Source organism: Alligator mississippiensis, chromosome 1, assembly GCF_030867095.1.
Source record: "Alligator mississippiensis isolate rAllMis1 chromosome 1, rAllMis1, whole genome shotgun sequence".
Taxonomy (NCBI): Eukaryota; Metazoa; Chordata; order Crocodylia; family Alligatoridae; genus Alligator; species Alligator mississippiensis.
In genome coordinates, this window is record NC_081824.1 from 200269371 (window position 1) to 200286952 (window position 17582).

The 17582-nt window shown below is 42.2% G+C and overlaps 1 protein-coding gene across 1 annotated transcript in view; it reads left to right on the forward strand.

Annotated features, from left to right (window-relative positions):
- The window catches only part of MSH2 (mutS homolog 2), a 90377-nt gene that overhangs the window by 46023 nt on the left and 26772 nt on the right, over positions 1–17582 (forward strand). The window contains exon 8 of the mRNA XM_006273923.4: positions 13557–13666. Coding sequence (XP_006273985.1) covers positions 13557–13666 — 110 coding nt within the window. The remainder of the gene's footprint in view (positions 1–13556; positions 13667–17582) is intronic.

Consider the following 17582-nt stretch of genomic DNA (forward strand, 5'->3'; position numbering starts at 1 on the left):
ATTTGACTGCTCCTTCCTAATTGTGGTACTTTGCACTTGCCCCAGTTGAATTTCATTCTATTTCAGACATTAGAAGAAAAAATAATTTAGGGCTGCGTACATGCATTCAGATGTTTTGTTTTGGTTTATTGAGCTAGCAAGGGACATGGAAGGCATGGATTCTTCTATTTAAGTGTATAGCGACGGGACTGAAAAAGGCTTTTCTTCACTTGCCTGGAGTATGCATTTATCTAAATGCCATTTAAATGGTACTCATAAAGAACACTGCCCTTAGGGCTGCTCATAGCACAGCACTTGAAACTGATATGGGCCCCTTATTTTCAAGGCTTCTAATAGCCTGTTTTGGGGTTGCTGTTAGAAGCTTTGAATATGAGGCAAGATAACAGCCACGGTATTGAGAATGTCCCATCATTTTCAAGGCTTCTAATTCTTTGCTTTCCCATTCAGTCTCTCTGGTGCCCTTAAAGGGAGTACATTCAGTTACCTAACTGGCACATAAAGTTACTGCGCAGTTCATTGGAATATGATTAAGTTGCAGAGTGGGGCTCAAAGGTTGCATGTGCCCAAGCAGTTTGTATATTTAACAGATGCAGAAAGTAGTTGTCTAATATAATGTAAACAGTAGACAACAACTCGGGATTGGCTAATGCAGTTAAGTGAATGATGCACTTATTTGGGATGCATGTGTGGAATACACTATTTCCTTCATGCCTTGCCTTTTCTGTTTTTATCCCAGTATGCTCTTTCTCTTCCTTTTACTCTTACATATGTCCTTAGTACTTCTGCTTTTGTTAAAGCTGTCCCACATTTTAGGGGATAACAGCTGAGTATGTATTTTCTGATTCCTATTAAAAAGGAATCTTATAATGTTACTTCCAGCAGGTATTTAGAAGATGTGAATTTTGTATTTCTTTTTGATTCAACTGAATGCATTTAATTCCCTAACTAAAAAATGTATTGCTGTTCCTTGATGAGAGAGAGAAAAATAGAGGAGATCGCTACACAACAAGGTATAGCGTTAGTATTAACCGGGAGATTTGCTTCTTGGTATTAGTCTAGCATGCAAGATGGTTCTTAACCTCCAAAAACTTCTGTCAACACTGAATTCTGGTTTTCTGTGTCACTATAGGAAAGAACTGATTGAGCACATCAAAAGCTGACATTTGTTTCCTTTTAAAAAGTAAATATTAAAAAAGTAAGGATTTTTTTTTTATCAGGAGCTCACTAAAAATGCCTTTATTAAAAAATAAGGTGTTACAAACTGGTAATGCAAAGCCATATTTGTATTTATGGAGGTATAATATGGAGGTAAAAGGAATTTTTGGCAGAAATGTTAAGCGTAAAGTAATTTTTATCACCCTGTTTTGGTTGCAAAAGTGTATAGTTTAGAAATGGGGAAATTGTGGACCACTCATAGGTTAAAACTTAATTCTCATAATGTCAGTTCAGGACTTTTATTTCAATCTCTCAGTTTTTCCATGCCTTGAGGGACACTGCTGAAGGACATAGAAGATAGTCATAGTAATTGACTAGGCATATTTAATTAAGAAAAAGAGAAGAAACAAATAGCAGGCAAGCATTAAGTGATGGCTACTTTGGCACAATCTCTTGCTATGTCTCATGGTGGAAAGCTTTCAGAAGTGGTCTACCATAGTACATTTAGTACCAGTACTTTTTCCCCCCTATTACAGAGTCAGGTCTGTTTATCATGTGAGGGGAAGAGGGACAGGTAAGGACAATTTATTTAAAAATTGGCAAACCTACATACCATAGAGGAAGAGGTATGTGATCTAGCTAAAGCGTATAAACATGAATAAATATTTAACTTGGTTGCTTAAAAGAAGCTAGTGAAGTGCAGCTCATGTAACATAATGATACATACCCACCAACTTGCTTTAAGGAACAGCTTTGAAATGGCTATCTTGAAGTTTAAAAATCTTGAACTAAAATTAAATCTCATTCCTTTTCTGTTTACCAAGATTAGCTTTTATACTTTATATCCTTGCAGAGAAGTTATCTGGCATACAGTTGAAAAGGTTTTTAATATCTTAAACTTTGCTGAAAATCCTCTTCAAGAACAAACTAAATATGATTCTCAGTAATACTTTCACAAATTCCATCTTACCAATGGCATTGAGCTTGCTCTGATGTCATGTTTGCCAGTACAGTACTGGTTTTGCAGGCTGCTGCTGGATGCTGCTTTCTGGCTTCATGGGTCTTTGCTGAAGTTTGGAGGATATGAGATGATGAGTTGAAGCTGAGCCAGTATTTTAATTTTGAAACTTCACTGAATGTGGAAGGTAAATCTTTCATAGGTCTCACAGGATCCAGCTATCAGCTACTGTCACCTTTTTTTATTGGCAGCACTTTCAATCCTCAGGCTGCCTTGGTAGAATCTTCTGCACATCAATATGCAGTTTCCTAAAGTACAGGCAGCAAGGTTAATTCTTTTAACTTTTGGATTATATTGTTTTTGCTTTATGGTAGAGATGTTTTCAGAAGTGTTCTGAAGTTTATATCTTAATACTTTTTGATACAGCATGCTTTCTATTAGACATAAAAAATACTATCTTAATCATTTAGTCTAGGGACAGAAGTTGCACATACACTGGTTTAAGTGATGAGAAACTGGTTTAAACCTGTAACAGATTAGAAGCTGTTTAGAAACAGCCATTTAGAAACACACAGCCATTTAGAAACACAAACCAGTTTCTAAATGGCTGAAACTGGTTTAAGATGAACCTGGCTGAATGTAGTATCAGACTTAACTGATTGAAGCCATACAGGTTTATGGAACTTCTGTCCCAGACCCCTTCCTGGTTTAAGTTAAATCAGAGTCCCCCAGCATGCTCTGCAGCCCCGGGCTGGGCTTTGCTGTCTGCTTCAGAGACATGGCATGTCCAGTCTGGGGTCTGGGAGAGGCATTAATCCCCCCTTCCCCAGCTCAGTGTGCTGGCTTCAAGCCCTACAGGACCAGACTAAGAGGTGGGAGGTGTTGGCAAAGACCTGGCACAATCATCATGTGTGTGGGCTGGAAGATGGAGCTAAGGCAGGGGTGGGCAAAATGCAGCCTGGCAGGCCATTCTAACGGCCCGCAGGGCCCCTAAAATTTAGTAAATTAATATTTATCTGCCCTGGGCTGCCTGTCATGTGGCCCTCGATGGCTTGCCAAAACTCAGTAAGCGGCCCTCCGCCCAAAATAATTGCCTGCCCCTGAGCTAAGGGAACAGGAGAGGGTCACAGACCGATTGAGCTAGTGTGACCAAAGAAAGCAGAGAACTACATTTGCATTATAAAGGAGAACTTGTAAACGGTGGGAGACTGGAATACCTAAGCAAGGACTTTCTGAATACCTGGCTGTCAGGAGATACACTGCCCTCAGGAAAATGTAAGACTTATGTAAGGCTTTCTCTGTTGTCTTGGTTGATTTACATTCCATTTTAAGTTAATCTAAGTTGTGTGCATTCTCACTGTGTTTTACTGGGTTGTATCTTAGCTTTGGCAAAGGTTTTTGGTGGTTCTGTCATGTGCTTGATGTTGCAAAGTGTTGTGTTCGATACATGTTTGCTTCAGAGAAAGGACTACTCTTGTTCAGACTTTGATGAATTCAATACCACTATCTTTTCCCCCACCCCCCTCCTCAGTCTGGTAGTGGCTGCGCCCCTCCCTTGAGTGGCAGTGGGGGTAGAAGCCTGGCAAGCACTGCCTCCTCTCCCCTTTCCCCATTGCAGATCTGGGCTGGATTTAAACCCCCACCCTTCCCCTCCTGCAGGGAGGGGTGTGTGTCTTGGAGGGCTTCTGTCTTTCCTTCCCTTTGGCAGTGGCTGGGAGGCATGCTCTAGCACCTCCCCCCCCAGCTCCGCCCACTCCCGCTTCTGGCTTGAGCCACTGTAGGCATGTGGCTGCATTTCCTGAATCAAAAGTGACTGTCTATTTGTTAATTGGTTCAATCTGCACATTTTAGACTAACCTGCGAAGACTGAATTGATTCAGCTTTGGGCTTTTTGACGGTCTGTACCTAGCCTTAAGGAAATTAAGCATGGTTTTCACCTTAAGCTGGAAGCATGACGTTTAGAAGTAACCAAATGCTTCCTTTACTATATATATATATTTTCTTTAAAATTAAATGAATGATGTCTTTAATATGTATAAAATTCCTTTCAGTAAGAAGCTATGTAAAATTAATTGTGTGAATTTTAAACTGAAGCCTTTCTCCTTGGGAAGGGAGTAGGGAACCTTGGTTTAGCTTTTTGGCTTTGGTACACATGCATCTTCTCATTGAAAAATCCTAGTAAAAGAATATGTTCTCATCCATTAACAAAGGAAAGCTCTTGGGGAAGCCCCTTCTATTTAATATTATAGCAAAATAGAAGCTACAGAACTGAACAGAGCCTGGAGTGCACTTGAACCTAAAAATATCAAGCACAGTTTTGTGGTCATGAAGATATTCTATTTGACCCTTTTCATGCCTATTGGCAGAACAGAATTTCCTATGAGTTTCTTTAATTTCCTTGAACCTCTAATTTAATAAGATACACAACCAAAAACATGCATGTGAGCTGCTAGTCCAAGCAATGTGTGTTTCCTTTATTTGATGATAAAAAAAAATCCTTTATTAAGTTTTGGGAAATACAGTGTAACGTCATAAATCTGGATATCAACAATCTGGAATTCTCAAAAATCCAGCACTTTTTAAGCTTTCCCCCTCTTCTCCCCTGGACGCAGAGGAGGAAGCTTGAATGCAGCGGATGCTGCTGCCATCCACCACCCTGTGCTGCCACTCCATGTGTGGCCTCTGCTCTGGGACTGGCTGCCACTCCTCCCTCTGCCCCTCTGCCATGGAGGGGGAAGCTTGCGGTGGCTGCTGTTGCCATCCACCACCGCACTCTGTGTACAGCTGCTGCTTTGGGACTGGCCACCACTATCCCCCCTGGTCTGTGACCAGCCGCTGCTCCAGTTTAAAAAAACCAGAATTTTCAAATTTCTGGCAGGTGCTTGGTCCCAAGCATGCCGCATTTATGAGGTTATACTGTACTTAGTCAAGTCTGCAAGAAGTCTGATACAGTAATACACTGTACCCCCTCTTGGCTCTTCAGCCACTTGTTCTAACAAGTTTATGCCTATCTCTTGGTACAGAGTAGTCAAGTTTGGCATCTCTTAGCAGCATTCACTTGCCCTTTCTCCCTAGCTTGGTTTTGTTGAGCCTGCTAGCTGCAGCTTGTTTTTAGTTTTGTGCATTCCTGATTCAATTTTTTTTCTTTTGCCTCAACAGTGTTACTTTGTAATTACTGGGGAACATCCTTGGATATGAAACTAATACGTTTTTAGGAGTCTTGAGGAGCAAGCTGGCTCTGACAAACTCCTACAACTACTACAAATAGATTTTAAAAATGTTTTCTCTGTCTAATCTATGAATCTGTCATCCATAGGAGATTAGTTAGCTGCAGTATATCTAAAATAATAATTTGAATTAAATTAAATGGATTTAATTTGTCTCTGGATTTAGCTGCCCTCGCTTAATTTTTTTTGCGAGTATGGCCTAATGATTGCAGATGTATGCGACTCTATTTATTATGTTGTAATTCAGTCTGGATCTGATTATTTTCTTATTTAGAAGAGCTTTCAACTCATCAGGAGATAGAATGTCAAAAAATGTTTTCCGGCAAATTTTGAGCCACTGCCATGTTACAGAACTTCATTTTCTGATTAATGATTAATGATTCTGGGCAAGTAGATTAAGTGTACTGTTAAACTGGCAGCAGTGACTGTTTCCCCCCCAGGGGGTTGGGGGGGTAAAGCATCTCATTGTCATTCTTCTTCTTATGGATTATTGGAAGCATTAGAACATAGATGCCAATTTTTTTAGCAGCCAAAATTACACAGGAACTATAAGACTGAAAGGAAGCTTCCTTGGTTAAGTCTAATCCCCTGTTATTGCAGGCAACTATGATATATATCGCTTTCAGAAATTAATCACACTCCATGTTAAAGTTACTTAAGGTTTCTGCATCTGCTGTTCCTGTTGGATGGCTCTTCAAAATCTGAATGCTCGGTAGGATTGGAAACCATCTCATCTCCAGTCTAATTTTATTTCTGTCCATTGTATGCCCATCTGTTCTTGTGCCAGCATTATCCTTTAGCCTAAAGCACTCTTCTCCCTTCATGTTTACCTTCCGGGATGCAAACAGAAAATAATGGTATTTTTTTTTTCCCCAGGCTTCATTTTGCTAGGCTAAAGAACCCAAAGGATTTTAAGAACCCAAAATATTTTAGTCTCATTTTATAAGCCCTTGATTCCTCTGATGGTCCTGCCTGTTCTTGGTACCTATTTTTGTTTTCATGTAATCATCCTTGAATGCTGTACCCAGAATTGTACGCACCATTCCAAGTAAGGTCTCACCAGTGCCTTGTACAGTGGCGTTCATATTTTTCAACTTTAGTTGACAAAAATACCTCATCTGATGTTATTTTTAGTATCACACTTATATTTTTTATGACCACAACATTCAGGTGGCATCACAGGATAACTAATACACCCAGGTCTCTCTCATCTTTTGTTATTTCCAGCTTATCTCAAAATTCTTGTTGTTTTCTAACAGTTCAACCTCCTGTTTTCATGCTGCAAGTTTCATGACACCTCTGCTGGTTCAGTCCTTGGGGTCGTAACATTATTTTTGTAAGATATTCCAATCCTTGTCCATATCGATGCTAATTGACTCAAAGCTGAGAGGCATTTACATTAGAACATCTGCCTTCTGTGCAGAGATGAGTCTTTGAGGAAACTCACCATTCAGATCCCTCCTGCCCAGTCCTTCCTCTTTTAGAGCTACCTGTTGTCTCCCCTTTAGCTAGTTATTTACTCAACTTTACCAGTTTTGTACTAATCCCTGTCTTCTCCCATTCAACTAATTTTCCACATGGAATTGCTTCATGTGCTTTATTGAAATCCAGATTAGATATGCAGCATTTCTTTTGTCAAGAAAAACTAGTTATTCTCTCTCAGAAGTGGGTACCCTGGCAAAATCACTTGTTGATAAACCAATGTATTTAATTCATTTTCATTTGCTGCCATGTATTCTTTCCATGCACTCTTTTCCTAAAGTCTTCCTTGTACATTACTGACATTGGACTTGAACATGTTAAAATCTATGAATTTTGCATCCTACCTTGGATGTGGAGATTTTCTTTTCTTGTCTTCACTCCCATTAGCCATCTTGTTAACTAGTTTTTGTAGTGTTTTAGGTTTATAATCTAAAGTATTAACTTGTAACTTTTTTGCAATGTGTATCATTTTAAGCTAATAGATGTAACAAATTGCTACACTGGGTATAATGACCCGTTTTTCTTAATGGCCATGATTCAGTTTATCATGGAATTGTGTTTTAAAGAAAAATAAGAGGAGTAGTACAAGAGGGTATTGAAATGAGTTAATACCTTTTTCCTTTTTTGCCTTTGGAGGTATAGAAGTCTGTTCTCTTACTCGGTATATGCATAATTCACTTTGGCCACAGTGGGAACTGGTGTGAAGGGTTATTGATAGTACATGTCCTAAAGGAGCTTATAAATGCAGCAGGTGGATGGTTTGATTTGGAGTTTCTCAATAACACTTCTTTCTCGTATTTATTCAATGCAAAGCATTATGCATTAGTAAAAAGTATGCATATAAAATTGTGATTTTTTTTTTTAATAACACCTTGACATTTGCTGACTCATACTTTTTTTTTATCTCCATATCTTAGTTTCTAGTAATGAGTGGAATGAAAAAATGGTTCCATTTAAACTAATTTAACAATGTCTCCGTGTTGATATTATGATAAACATGGATGGAATTGGTCTTTTCTTATTTTTATATTTGATTTTATTGTGAATTTAGGCATTTGGTTTCAGACATCCAGAAATGCGATCCCATTGTGTATGTGTAGGTGTTAAACTTTGGTCATTCTTTTAAAGAAAAGTTACTTTATAACTTGCTTCTCTAGTTTCAAAGGCCCTGCCTCCTCCTTTGGTGCATCACTTTTCCAGATTAGTTCAGGTCTGTCTTCCCACTATAAAATATTAGTTTCAGAAATCTTAAAAAAAACAAAAAACCAAAAGTTCTGTTGATTATCACAATTTTTATTGGAACATCAAATTTACAAACTGCTTCAGTATCAGATTAACAGGAACTTCTGGAATTAATTACATGATAATGTCACATAAACCCATGGGTATCTATTTTCTGTCATTTGCTCCTGGTTTTTTTTTCTCAACATTTTCCATATGTCAAGCTTTTAAAATTCTGCTTCTAGAAATTCAGTCACCCTCCTTAATAAAATGGTCTAACTTGTTAGCCATTAATAGATATATTTTAAAAAATCATTTCAAACCAAACCTAGGAAAAACAATAAAAGCATAGAAGAAATCTGGAGAATAAGAGGAAGAAAAACAATTTTCTTTTCTTTTGGCAGTCAAGATTCTGCAATAAAGACTAACCTCTCCCCACTCCATTCATGGCCTTGCTGAAAGGGATGCTATAGGGATGTTACACAGTGTGTTGGTACATAAGCATCTCATTTCTCTGACAGTGTGAACATTGGGAACTTCTTGCTGTGGGCCCAGAAGACTTGAATGTTACCATTTATTGGCTCTTCTGCAGTAACTGTGTGCCATATATACACTTTACCTGAGCCACCTGGAAGCTAAACTGGAATGGTTGAGTTTTCAATTAAAAAAAAAAAAAAAAAAGAATACATTACCACAATTTAGCTTTTATTTACCACAGGGTAATTAATAGGTACTGTGGAACAACTAGGCTAAGTACAGACATTTGGGAGGTTAAGTCAGGTTCAAAATTGGCTCGTCCCGGTGCTGACCTTACACTTAGAGACCTGGCCTCAGTGACCAGCAGTCAGTCCAAACCTGTTACACTTACAGAAGATCCATGCATGCAGACTGGTCTAAAAATTGCAGAACCCAGTTTAAGATAAACATGGATCTATGTAGTATCAAACTTATTTGATCTGGGTTAGACCAGTGCATGGAACTTCTGTACACTTTCCCTGTGCAGTCCCAGGGCTGGGAAAACCCAGCCATTGGCCCCAGCCCTGGGGCTGCTCTTTTCACCCCCCAACCCCTGCCCCCACTCAAGGCTATTTTTAATGCAGCTTTTTCCCTGCAGTATGTTAATCATATGCCTTTATGTTCAGGCCAGGGCCAGGCAAAATACAATCTGCAGGCTGAATCCTACCTGCCATGCCATTGTATCCGGTCCACGGGGCCACTAAAAAATTTAGAAAATTAATATTTATCTGCTCCTGGCTGCCTGTCAAAGATGACAGGAGCCAGGGGCAGCAGGACCCAGCAGCAAAGCCTGCCCAGCTCCACCCCACCCCAGCCCTCTCCTCCCTCCCGCCCTGAACCGGAAAGCAGAGGCTTCTGGCTTGGGACCATGGGGCTGTTCCCTGTCTGAATCCGCTGGAGAGGGAAATGCAGGTAAGAATGCTGGGGTGGGGGCCCACCCCTTGGGTCCTGGCTGGGCCGTCTCCTGCTGAGTTCTGTGGTCGCAGCCATGCAACCAGGAACCATGTGGTGCCGGAGCACTGCAGCGGCGGGCAGGAAAGTGCACAAAACAGTGCTGGCAGGGTCTCAGAGCGGATCGCCAGGAGCACGGGGTCCGGCACCAGCTGTGCTGGAGGGGTCCGGCGCTCCTGCTGCCTTGCCCTGGGCCCCCGCTGGTACTGGCCTCTGACACCAGCGTGGGCCCTGCGCTCCTGCTCACTGCCACTCCCCCCCATCTGCCGTTGCTTTCACCTCTTCTCTGCCTCCTATCACTGTGCTCCAGCACCATGTGGTTTTTGGCTTCATTGCTCGACTGCAGAAGCTTGGGGTCTACACTAGTACCCCGGGACCAGGAGTGGGAGGAGAGGGGTGTGTGCATGTGCACATCCATGTGATGAGGTTGGGGGTGGGGGGGGGGGAGAGACAGAGGAGCAATGAGGGAGGGAGGGGGGGAGGTTGTGTGTGTGCGTGTGTTCATAGGGTGAGTTCCACATGCACCCCCCACCATACACATGTACCCACACGCCCCCTCTCTCTGCCATTCACACAGACCCCCCCCACACAGTCCTGCCACAAACCCCATACCTACCCACACCCCCACACCTAGTCACCCCGCCACATCCTCCCCCACATCCCCACAGCCTGCCACAATGCTATACCCACCCCCCACAATATACAAGAGTAAGACTTCATTTTAAGCTATTTTACAATCACTTCTATATACACTACACAAATGCATGTAAATCAGGACAAAAATATTTTTTTAAAATCAAATTAATGAATGTTGTAGATGTTAGATTTTTAGAATATAATTTGGTATTTTTCTGGTTTCTGAGATGGCAAAATGCCTTGTTTAAAGGAGTACTTGTGGGGACAAGGGCAGGGACTTCTGGTGGCAAAGGTCAGGAGTTAGGGGGCAGGATTTTTGGTCACAAGATGGTGACCAGAAGGCGGGATATCTGTCAAGAGGTGGGGCTACGCATGCAGTCCTCGACAGCTTGCCAAAACTCGGTAAGCGGCCCTCTGCCTGAAATAATTGCCCACTCGTGCTTTAGGCTGTTTAAGTCCTCTTAAGTGGTAACTATCTGGTCTGATAACCTGTAATAGTTTTGAATACAGGTTGGAGAGTTGGAAGGCTTGAACTCTGATGTTGAGCTCTCTAGTCCCCTTTATCTCTGTCTCTTTCTGGGCCTAGAGGGAAAAGGCTTTAATAAAAAGGCATTTACCATGTATACCTAGTGTAGATGGGATTTAGCACCTTTAGCAATACTTTTACAAAGTGTTCCAAAAGAAGTAGCAAAGAATAATTCCTGTATCAGGTTGGCTGTGCACTGTTAAATGATGAAGTTAAATGAGGATAACTTTCTAGCCACATGTGCACATTTCTTTTTTTTCCTTTTTACCTATCTGAAAAATAATTAATGGATCCTGGCAGCCTAGATAATGTAAGTTTTTGACATGTTTTCAGCATAATGCTGACCATGAAGATCTGCATAACTCATTATGTTTAAAAAAATGACCATGTCTGCAGATGCCCCCCTTTTAGTTCATATCTGTGCTTTTGCTTTGCAGAAGTCCCATGAACGTGGTGTTGAGAATAGTTTCTGGAAAGGTATCCTAAGAAAACTTCCCACCTAGGTAGGGGAAGCCTGTTTCCTTTTCCAGTCTTTTCAAATCTTGCACTAATGAGCATTGAAGAGACAGGGAGGCAGAACAAAGAAGAATTGGAGAGTATCAAGAGGCCATCTAGTTTGCTACCTTCATAGATAGAAGTTCATGCAGAAAGGAGGCTCTTAGTTATCTTATTAGAAGTGAGCTTTCCAAAGCTGGATACATTTCAGTATTTGTTACTACCCTGCATCACTTAACCAGTTTTGAGGGGCATATAAGAAGAACTAATTTAATTTACCATTACCACAGACATGCCTTGAAGATATATCGTCCATTGTTTCTCAGGAAGATCACTCTATGTAGCAGGTAAAATACTATCTCTTGAAGAAAATTTAGACTTTTCAGATGCATTCCACCATACTGAAAGCTGGGTGCTTAGAGGGGTTGAAATGCTAGATGCAGCAGCCAAAACATTGAGGATTAAAGCATACTGCTGCTTGCCTCTCAAATCCCAAAGCAATTAAGAGATGGAAGAATCATGAACCATTGTGCTTCATGAAAATGGCATCTCTCCAAATAACTAGGGTGAAAAGATGGGATGCATTGTGTTCCTATGAGATTAACAAACCTATTTCCTTTTAAATTGAGGGAAAAGGATCAAATTGTAAAACAGATCCCTGTAGGGAATAACTGGCTAACAGCAGCCCCTTCTTTAAATTTAGGGTATTCTGGCTCAAGCATTTGATGGCAACTGCAGTACTGTTACAGGGGAGAAGAGTAGTCCCTTCAGATAAATGAATCTTAGACTAGTGGTTCTCAATATTTTTAGATTAGAGGCACCCCTCCAGAACCTCATAAATTGAGCAGTACCTCATTAAAAAAATAATTCTGTTTATTGTTATATAAAAAAATAAATCGCTGTTTTAGACCATTAAGGGCAAGTAGGCTGGTTATTGTTCAGTTATTAACATCAGTGTCATGTAAAGGGTGAACTGAAGCAAACTTCTTGAAGGGGAAATCAGGGATCTTTCGAAATAGGTGTCAAAGGAAGTAGGAAGTTCTGATGATAGTACCTAGTGTGGTCTTCACCTGTTTATGTCTGGGTCTTACCTGGGTCTAGGTGCATATTTAATCTGTACTGCGCTTAGTTTCATGGGTGCTGAGTACGTGGGGGCCTGAGGGCTCTGGACCCCTCGGGAAGAGTGCCGTCACCAGAAATGTATGAAGCTTTCCACATGTCCGTCATCTTGCCCCTCAACCCCCCACCCAACAAAAATTAAAAGTTGGTGCCTATGCATAGTTTACCTGCTGCATGTTGAAGAGTTTTTTGTGATCATTCATGTAGTCAGTAACACTATCTTTATTTGTTGTGATTAAATTATAATTTGAGTGGTTGCAAAAATGTAAATGCTTATTTACCAATGTCAAGTGTTGACAGCTGGGTGTTGTATAGGCATGCAGCTGCAGCCCTGGGAAAACGTTGCTGTCACAGAACTATTAATGTCTGCAGATGTTAATAGTAAACCAGTAGTTGCATCTTACAATAATCCACAAGTGGTAAAATGTATACATACTACATACACAATATATTTGATTTAAAAATACTGTGGATATTTGTGTTTGATCCATTGAATCTCATAAAATTATTGTGTTTTGTATTACATACATGGAATAGGTGTTGCCAGCAGCTCCAATTTAAGTTGCACCTTTTTTGGGAATGTTTCAATGTATTGACTTCCCATTTGGTATTCATTTTAACAGAGTTAAAGCAGGATAGTGAGGAGGGGATATGTTCTAAAATAGAATTTCCCAGTGATGTGACTCAGACTTCAGGCAACTTGTAGCAAACTGTCTAAATTTGAGGATTTGGGGGCAGGGGGCTGGACTTGATGATTTTCCGAGGTCCCTTCCAGCCCTAATGTCTATGAAATCTATGAATTAGCTGTTAGAAAACCACATTGAGTATGGATGTTTGAAATTTTTCCATGTATTACATTTTAAGAAATTGGTACCTTTCAGAAGTTTGAAGTCTTATCCAAAGGATTTTTTTGCTCAGCCTTCTCCCTAGCAATATTGTGGTCAAATAGCTGAAGTTCACGTTATAACCTTTACCTACATGAAGTTCTGTTCACGTTCACAGTTAGTTAATTAATTGATAGCACCAAACATGACATAATAGAGGTATACCTGATTTAGCTCTTGAGAAAACCTGTCAGATGACATATAAATAGAAACAGTTTCTGGAATAAGTAGAGTCCGTAAAGTAACAATTATCATCAACTTTTTCCTGGGAACTGCTGAATTGTACACTGGTGCTATTTTGTCTTGAGCACACAAGAGTTCAACAGAATATTTAGAAAATATACAGGTTATTATGATGGCTTACTGTCTCTTTTGTTCTTTGACAGGAGTGCACCAGATGTTGTTGTTGACAGTGTTTATAACACCTCTTCATGATATCTACTCTGATTTCTCCAAGTTTCAGGAAATGATAGAAACAACTTTAGACATGAGTAAGGTATGGAACAGCTTATTGACTTAATGTGAAATTTCATGTTGAACTGTAGTGATCTGATCCAATTTGAATAAGAAACTTAATATTTGAGCCATATATAAAAACAAACAAACCCAGACTTTTTGTTACAACAAAACACTAGCATGTCAGGGTAGTCTCATGGGCATAGGTAGAATCTTACTTGAATTGGGGATCTGGGAGGAAAGTAAATTTAGATGAATTATCTAGGTAGAAAACAGGCATTCCTAATTATTAGTTTTAAATTTAAAATACTAGGTAGTTTTCACAGGGGACCTTGAAAAGGATGGGAACTAGGTTCAGTACCTAAGTGTAGTTTTTAAATTAGCTTACAAGAATAGTTCAATTCAGGTTCACTTACCGTCCTTTCTTGTAAAGACATTAGAGCAGCTGTTGAGTCCCTCAAATTGCTCTGTAGCATAACTTGCTGCAGTTTTTCAAAGTGTACGTAAATATTTTGCATAAGTACTTATTTTTCTCATCATATGTTTTGTGCAACAACCCATCTTGACCTTGGAGTGGTCATGTCCTCTGAAGTATTCTGTAGTTTTGCCCAGCTGATAAGGATTCAGTGCACTGTGAAGCTTTGAAAACCTTAAATTCATAGGCAGGTGACTTTTCATTTCAAAGTCAGAATAGAGGATATGGCAAGAATTGTTTGGTGGTGGTTGTATTGACTTTTCCCAATTGAAACATTTGAATTATATCTTTCTCTTCCTAAATTAAACACAGATTTATAAAGAGCTCTTGGGGAGCCAGCAGCAAACTGAGCTGTAGAAATGGAATGCAGAAGTTTTAAGTAAAAGCACTTTATTTTATGCACATGAATGTACTTGCATTAAGAGCTAAAGCTCTATAGCATTGGTTCTCCAACTTGAGCAGTAGCAAATGAATGCAACATACATTTTAAAAAATGAGAGAGGAATTTTAAAATCTCATTTAAAAATGTGCTCCTACTGCATTCACATAGTTGAGGATTTTTCCAAGGATAACTTCTCCAAAGTAGCACATTGCTCAGTGTAACTCAGATGACAGTGACCATGACATGATAAAATTCAAGATCCTAAGAGGAGGAAGCAAGGAGAGCAGCAGAATAAGGACACTTCAGAAAAAGAGAATTTAACAACCTTAGGGAACTGGTGAGCAAGATCCCCTAGGATGCAATTGTGAGGGGAAAAGGAGGCCCTCTTAAGGGTGCAGGAAGAAGCTATCTCAATGCAACAGAAGGATGAGAAGTACAACAGAAGTCCAGTCTGACTAGACAGGAATCTCATTGATAATCTCGTGGTGGGGCATGGTTTCTACCATTGCTTGCACCCCAGGAAGGGGTGTGTGTGTGTGTGTGTATGTGTGTGTGTGTGTGTGTGTGTGTGTGCCCCCCAGATCTGTGCAGGTGGGTGGGCTGCATCCGGCACTGTGTGGCTCTTTTTGGTGGGGGCTGGGCTCAGAGCAGGCACCAGTGGCACTGGGAGCAGCTGCAGCCCAGTGGTGGACCTACAGGGGGGGTTGGTTGGTTGGGGGGGGGAGGGGAGAGAGCCATGGTCCCTGAGTGCTAGCCTGGGGCGGTGTGGATCAGGCCCTTCAGAGCCGGGTGGAGAGGCTGCGGTGCCCCTCGCATTTGGTGTGTAGCCCACCTGGCAGATTGTAAGTTTCTTTACCTGTTACAGCTGGAAATTTCGGCCATCACCCTTCCCCCTGCGTCCAAAGTGCCATGCTGTTAAGTTCCCCGCAGAAGTGCCGTGGGACGGGAGAGGGGGGCCCACACAGGCTGATTTGGCCTGGGCCTTGCATCCTGCTCAGATTGTCCATATGGGGGGGGTGGGGGGGGTGCAGAAATGCAGGCATTGGTTCCAGGGAGCCAGAAACCTACGGTATGCCACTGCTGCAGCCACCCCGGGTTTTGCCGCCACTGCCACCAGCCGCCTGGCACAGCCTCAGCTCTTCCCAGCACGTGGGTGGAGGCAGGACATGGCTGGGCTACGCCTGGCAGCACGGTGCTACAAATGGAGCTGTGGCAAAATTTGGGATGGCTGCAACCCCTCCCAGTGCCGCCAGCACCCGCTCTGACCCCAGGCACCCCCAAGAAGAGCTGTGCAGTGCCGTCTGCGGCCTGTTCTGCCTGCCCTGTGCAGATCCAGAGGGGCACACCCATTCCCCGTCCCTCACCCCCCATGTCCTCTTGGGGTGCAAGCAGCGGCAGGAGCCGCTCCCCTCCACGAGCCACAGCTCTGTCCTGCACCCCTGCCCCACCCCAGGCAGCCCCTGCCCTCTCCTTCCCTCACTGCAGGGGCTTTGATCTGCCTCCCCACGCCCCTTCCCTTCCCTTCCCTCTCCCCTTTTGACTTACCAGCTGAAGGCAACTCTCCATGCTGCCAGCTCTGCTCCGTGCTGCACTGCAGCTGTGTGCAGCATGGGCATTTATTGGCCAAATTATCGGCCCCATTGAGCCAATATATGATACAGCAAATTTTCTTGATATTGGTACCAATCCAATATAGGACCGATGTATCGGTGCATCTCCAGTCTCATAGGCTTGTGGGGAGAAAATTAGGAAGGATGAGGTATGATTTGAGAAGCAATTGGCCGGGAACTTAAAGGACAGTAAAAAAGAATTCTATAGTTATGTTGCAAGAATTCTACAATTATGTTGTGAGGAAGAGGAAAACCAAAGGTTTTCCGCAAGAGAAGGTTGAGAGGCGACCTTGTAGCTGCCTATAAGTTCATCACGGGGGCACAGAAGGGAATTGGTGAGGATTTATTCACCAAGGCGCCCCTGGGGGTTACAAGAAACAATGGCCACAAGCTAGTAGAGAGCAGATTTAGACTGGACATAAGGAAGAACTTCTTCACAGTTTGAGTGGCCAAGGTCTGGAACGGGCTCCCAAGGGAGGTGGTGCTCTCCGCTACCCTGGGGGTCTTCAAGAGGAGGTTAGACGAATATCTAGCTGGGGTCATCTAGACCCAGCACTCTTTCCTGCTTATGCAGGGGGTCGGACTTGATGATCTATTGAGGTCCCTTCCGACCCTAACATCTATGAATCAAAGAAACCATACATCTCTTACAGAATGAGGCAGGCAATCTAGTTATGGATAAGGCAGAGAAGGCTCGAGTATTTAATGTAGGGCTGTCAGTTAATTGCAGTTAACTTACAAAGTTAACGCAAGTACAAATTAACGCATTAATTTTTTAATTACATTAATTGCGCACATTGCTTTGACCAGAGGGGTGGACCATCCAGAATTTGTGTGCACAGCCCTGACCCCAGCCCACCCTGAGCCTGCTCCAGATTCACTTGCCCATGCTGAGCAGCACCAGCAGCAGTGGTCGGGCAGAAGCTGCTGTTTGGCATGGAGGGAAAAGCGGCTCCTCACCCTCACCACTGCTGGAGCAGGTGCAGGGCGGGCTAGGGTCGGGGATGTTCACACGGGTTCCAGCTGCTCTGCTTCGCCTGGGGCAAGTCCAGAGTGGGATGGGGTGAGTGGGGGGTCAGGGCTAGGGCTGTGGCAGGGAGGAGCCACAGGGTGCATGGGCTCCATGCTGTTGGGTGGGGGCTGCTGACTGTTGCTTAATTGCAACTAATTGACTTTTTTTTAATCTTACAATTAATTGCGATTAATTTTTAAAATTGTTTGTCATCCCTAATTTAATGCCTTTTTTATTTCAGTCTTCACAAGTAGGGACAGCTACCAGCTGACTAGTGCGTTTGGTAGCAAAGATGGGGAAGGTGTCAAACAGCCTAGGGTGAGGCTGGCCAACCTGCAGCACATGTTGTAAGTGGCACGGGTGGTTTCTGTATGTGCTATGTGGCAGACCAGCAGGGCAGAAAACAGAGCAGCAGATTGGGAAAGGGTGTTGGAGTGGCATACTTGCCACAGAGTTTGGCCCCCACTGTCCTAGGGT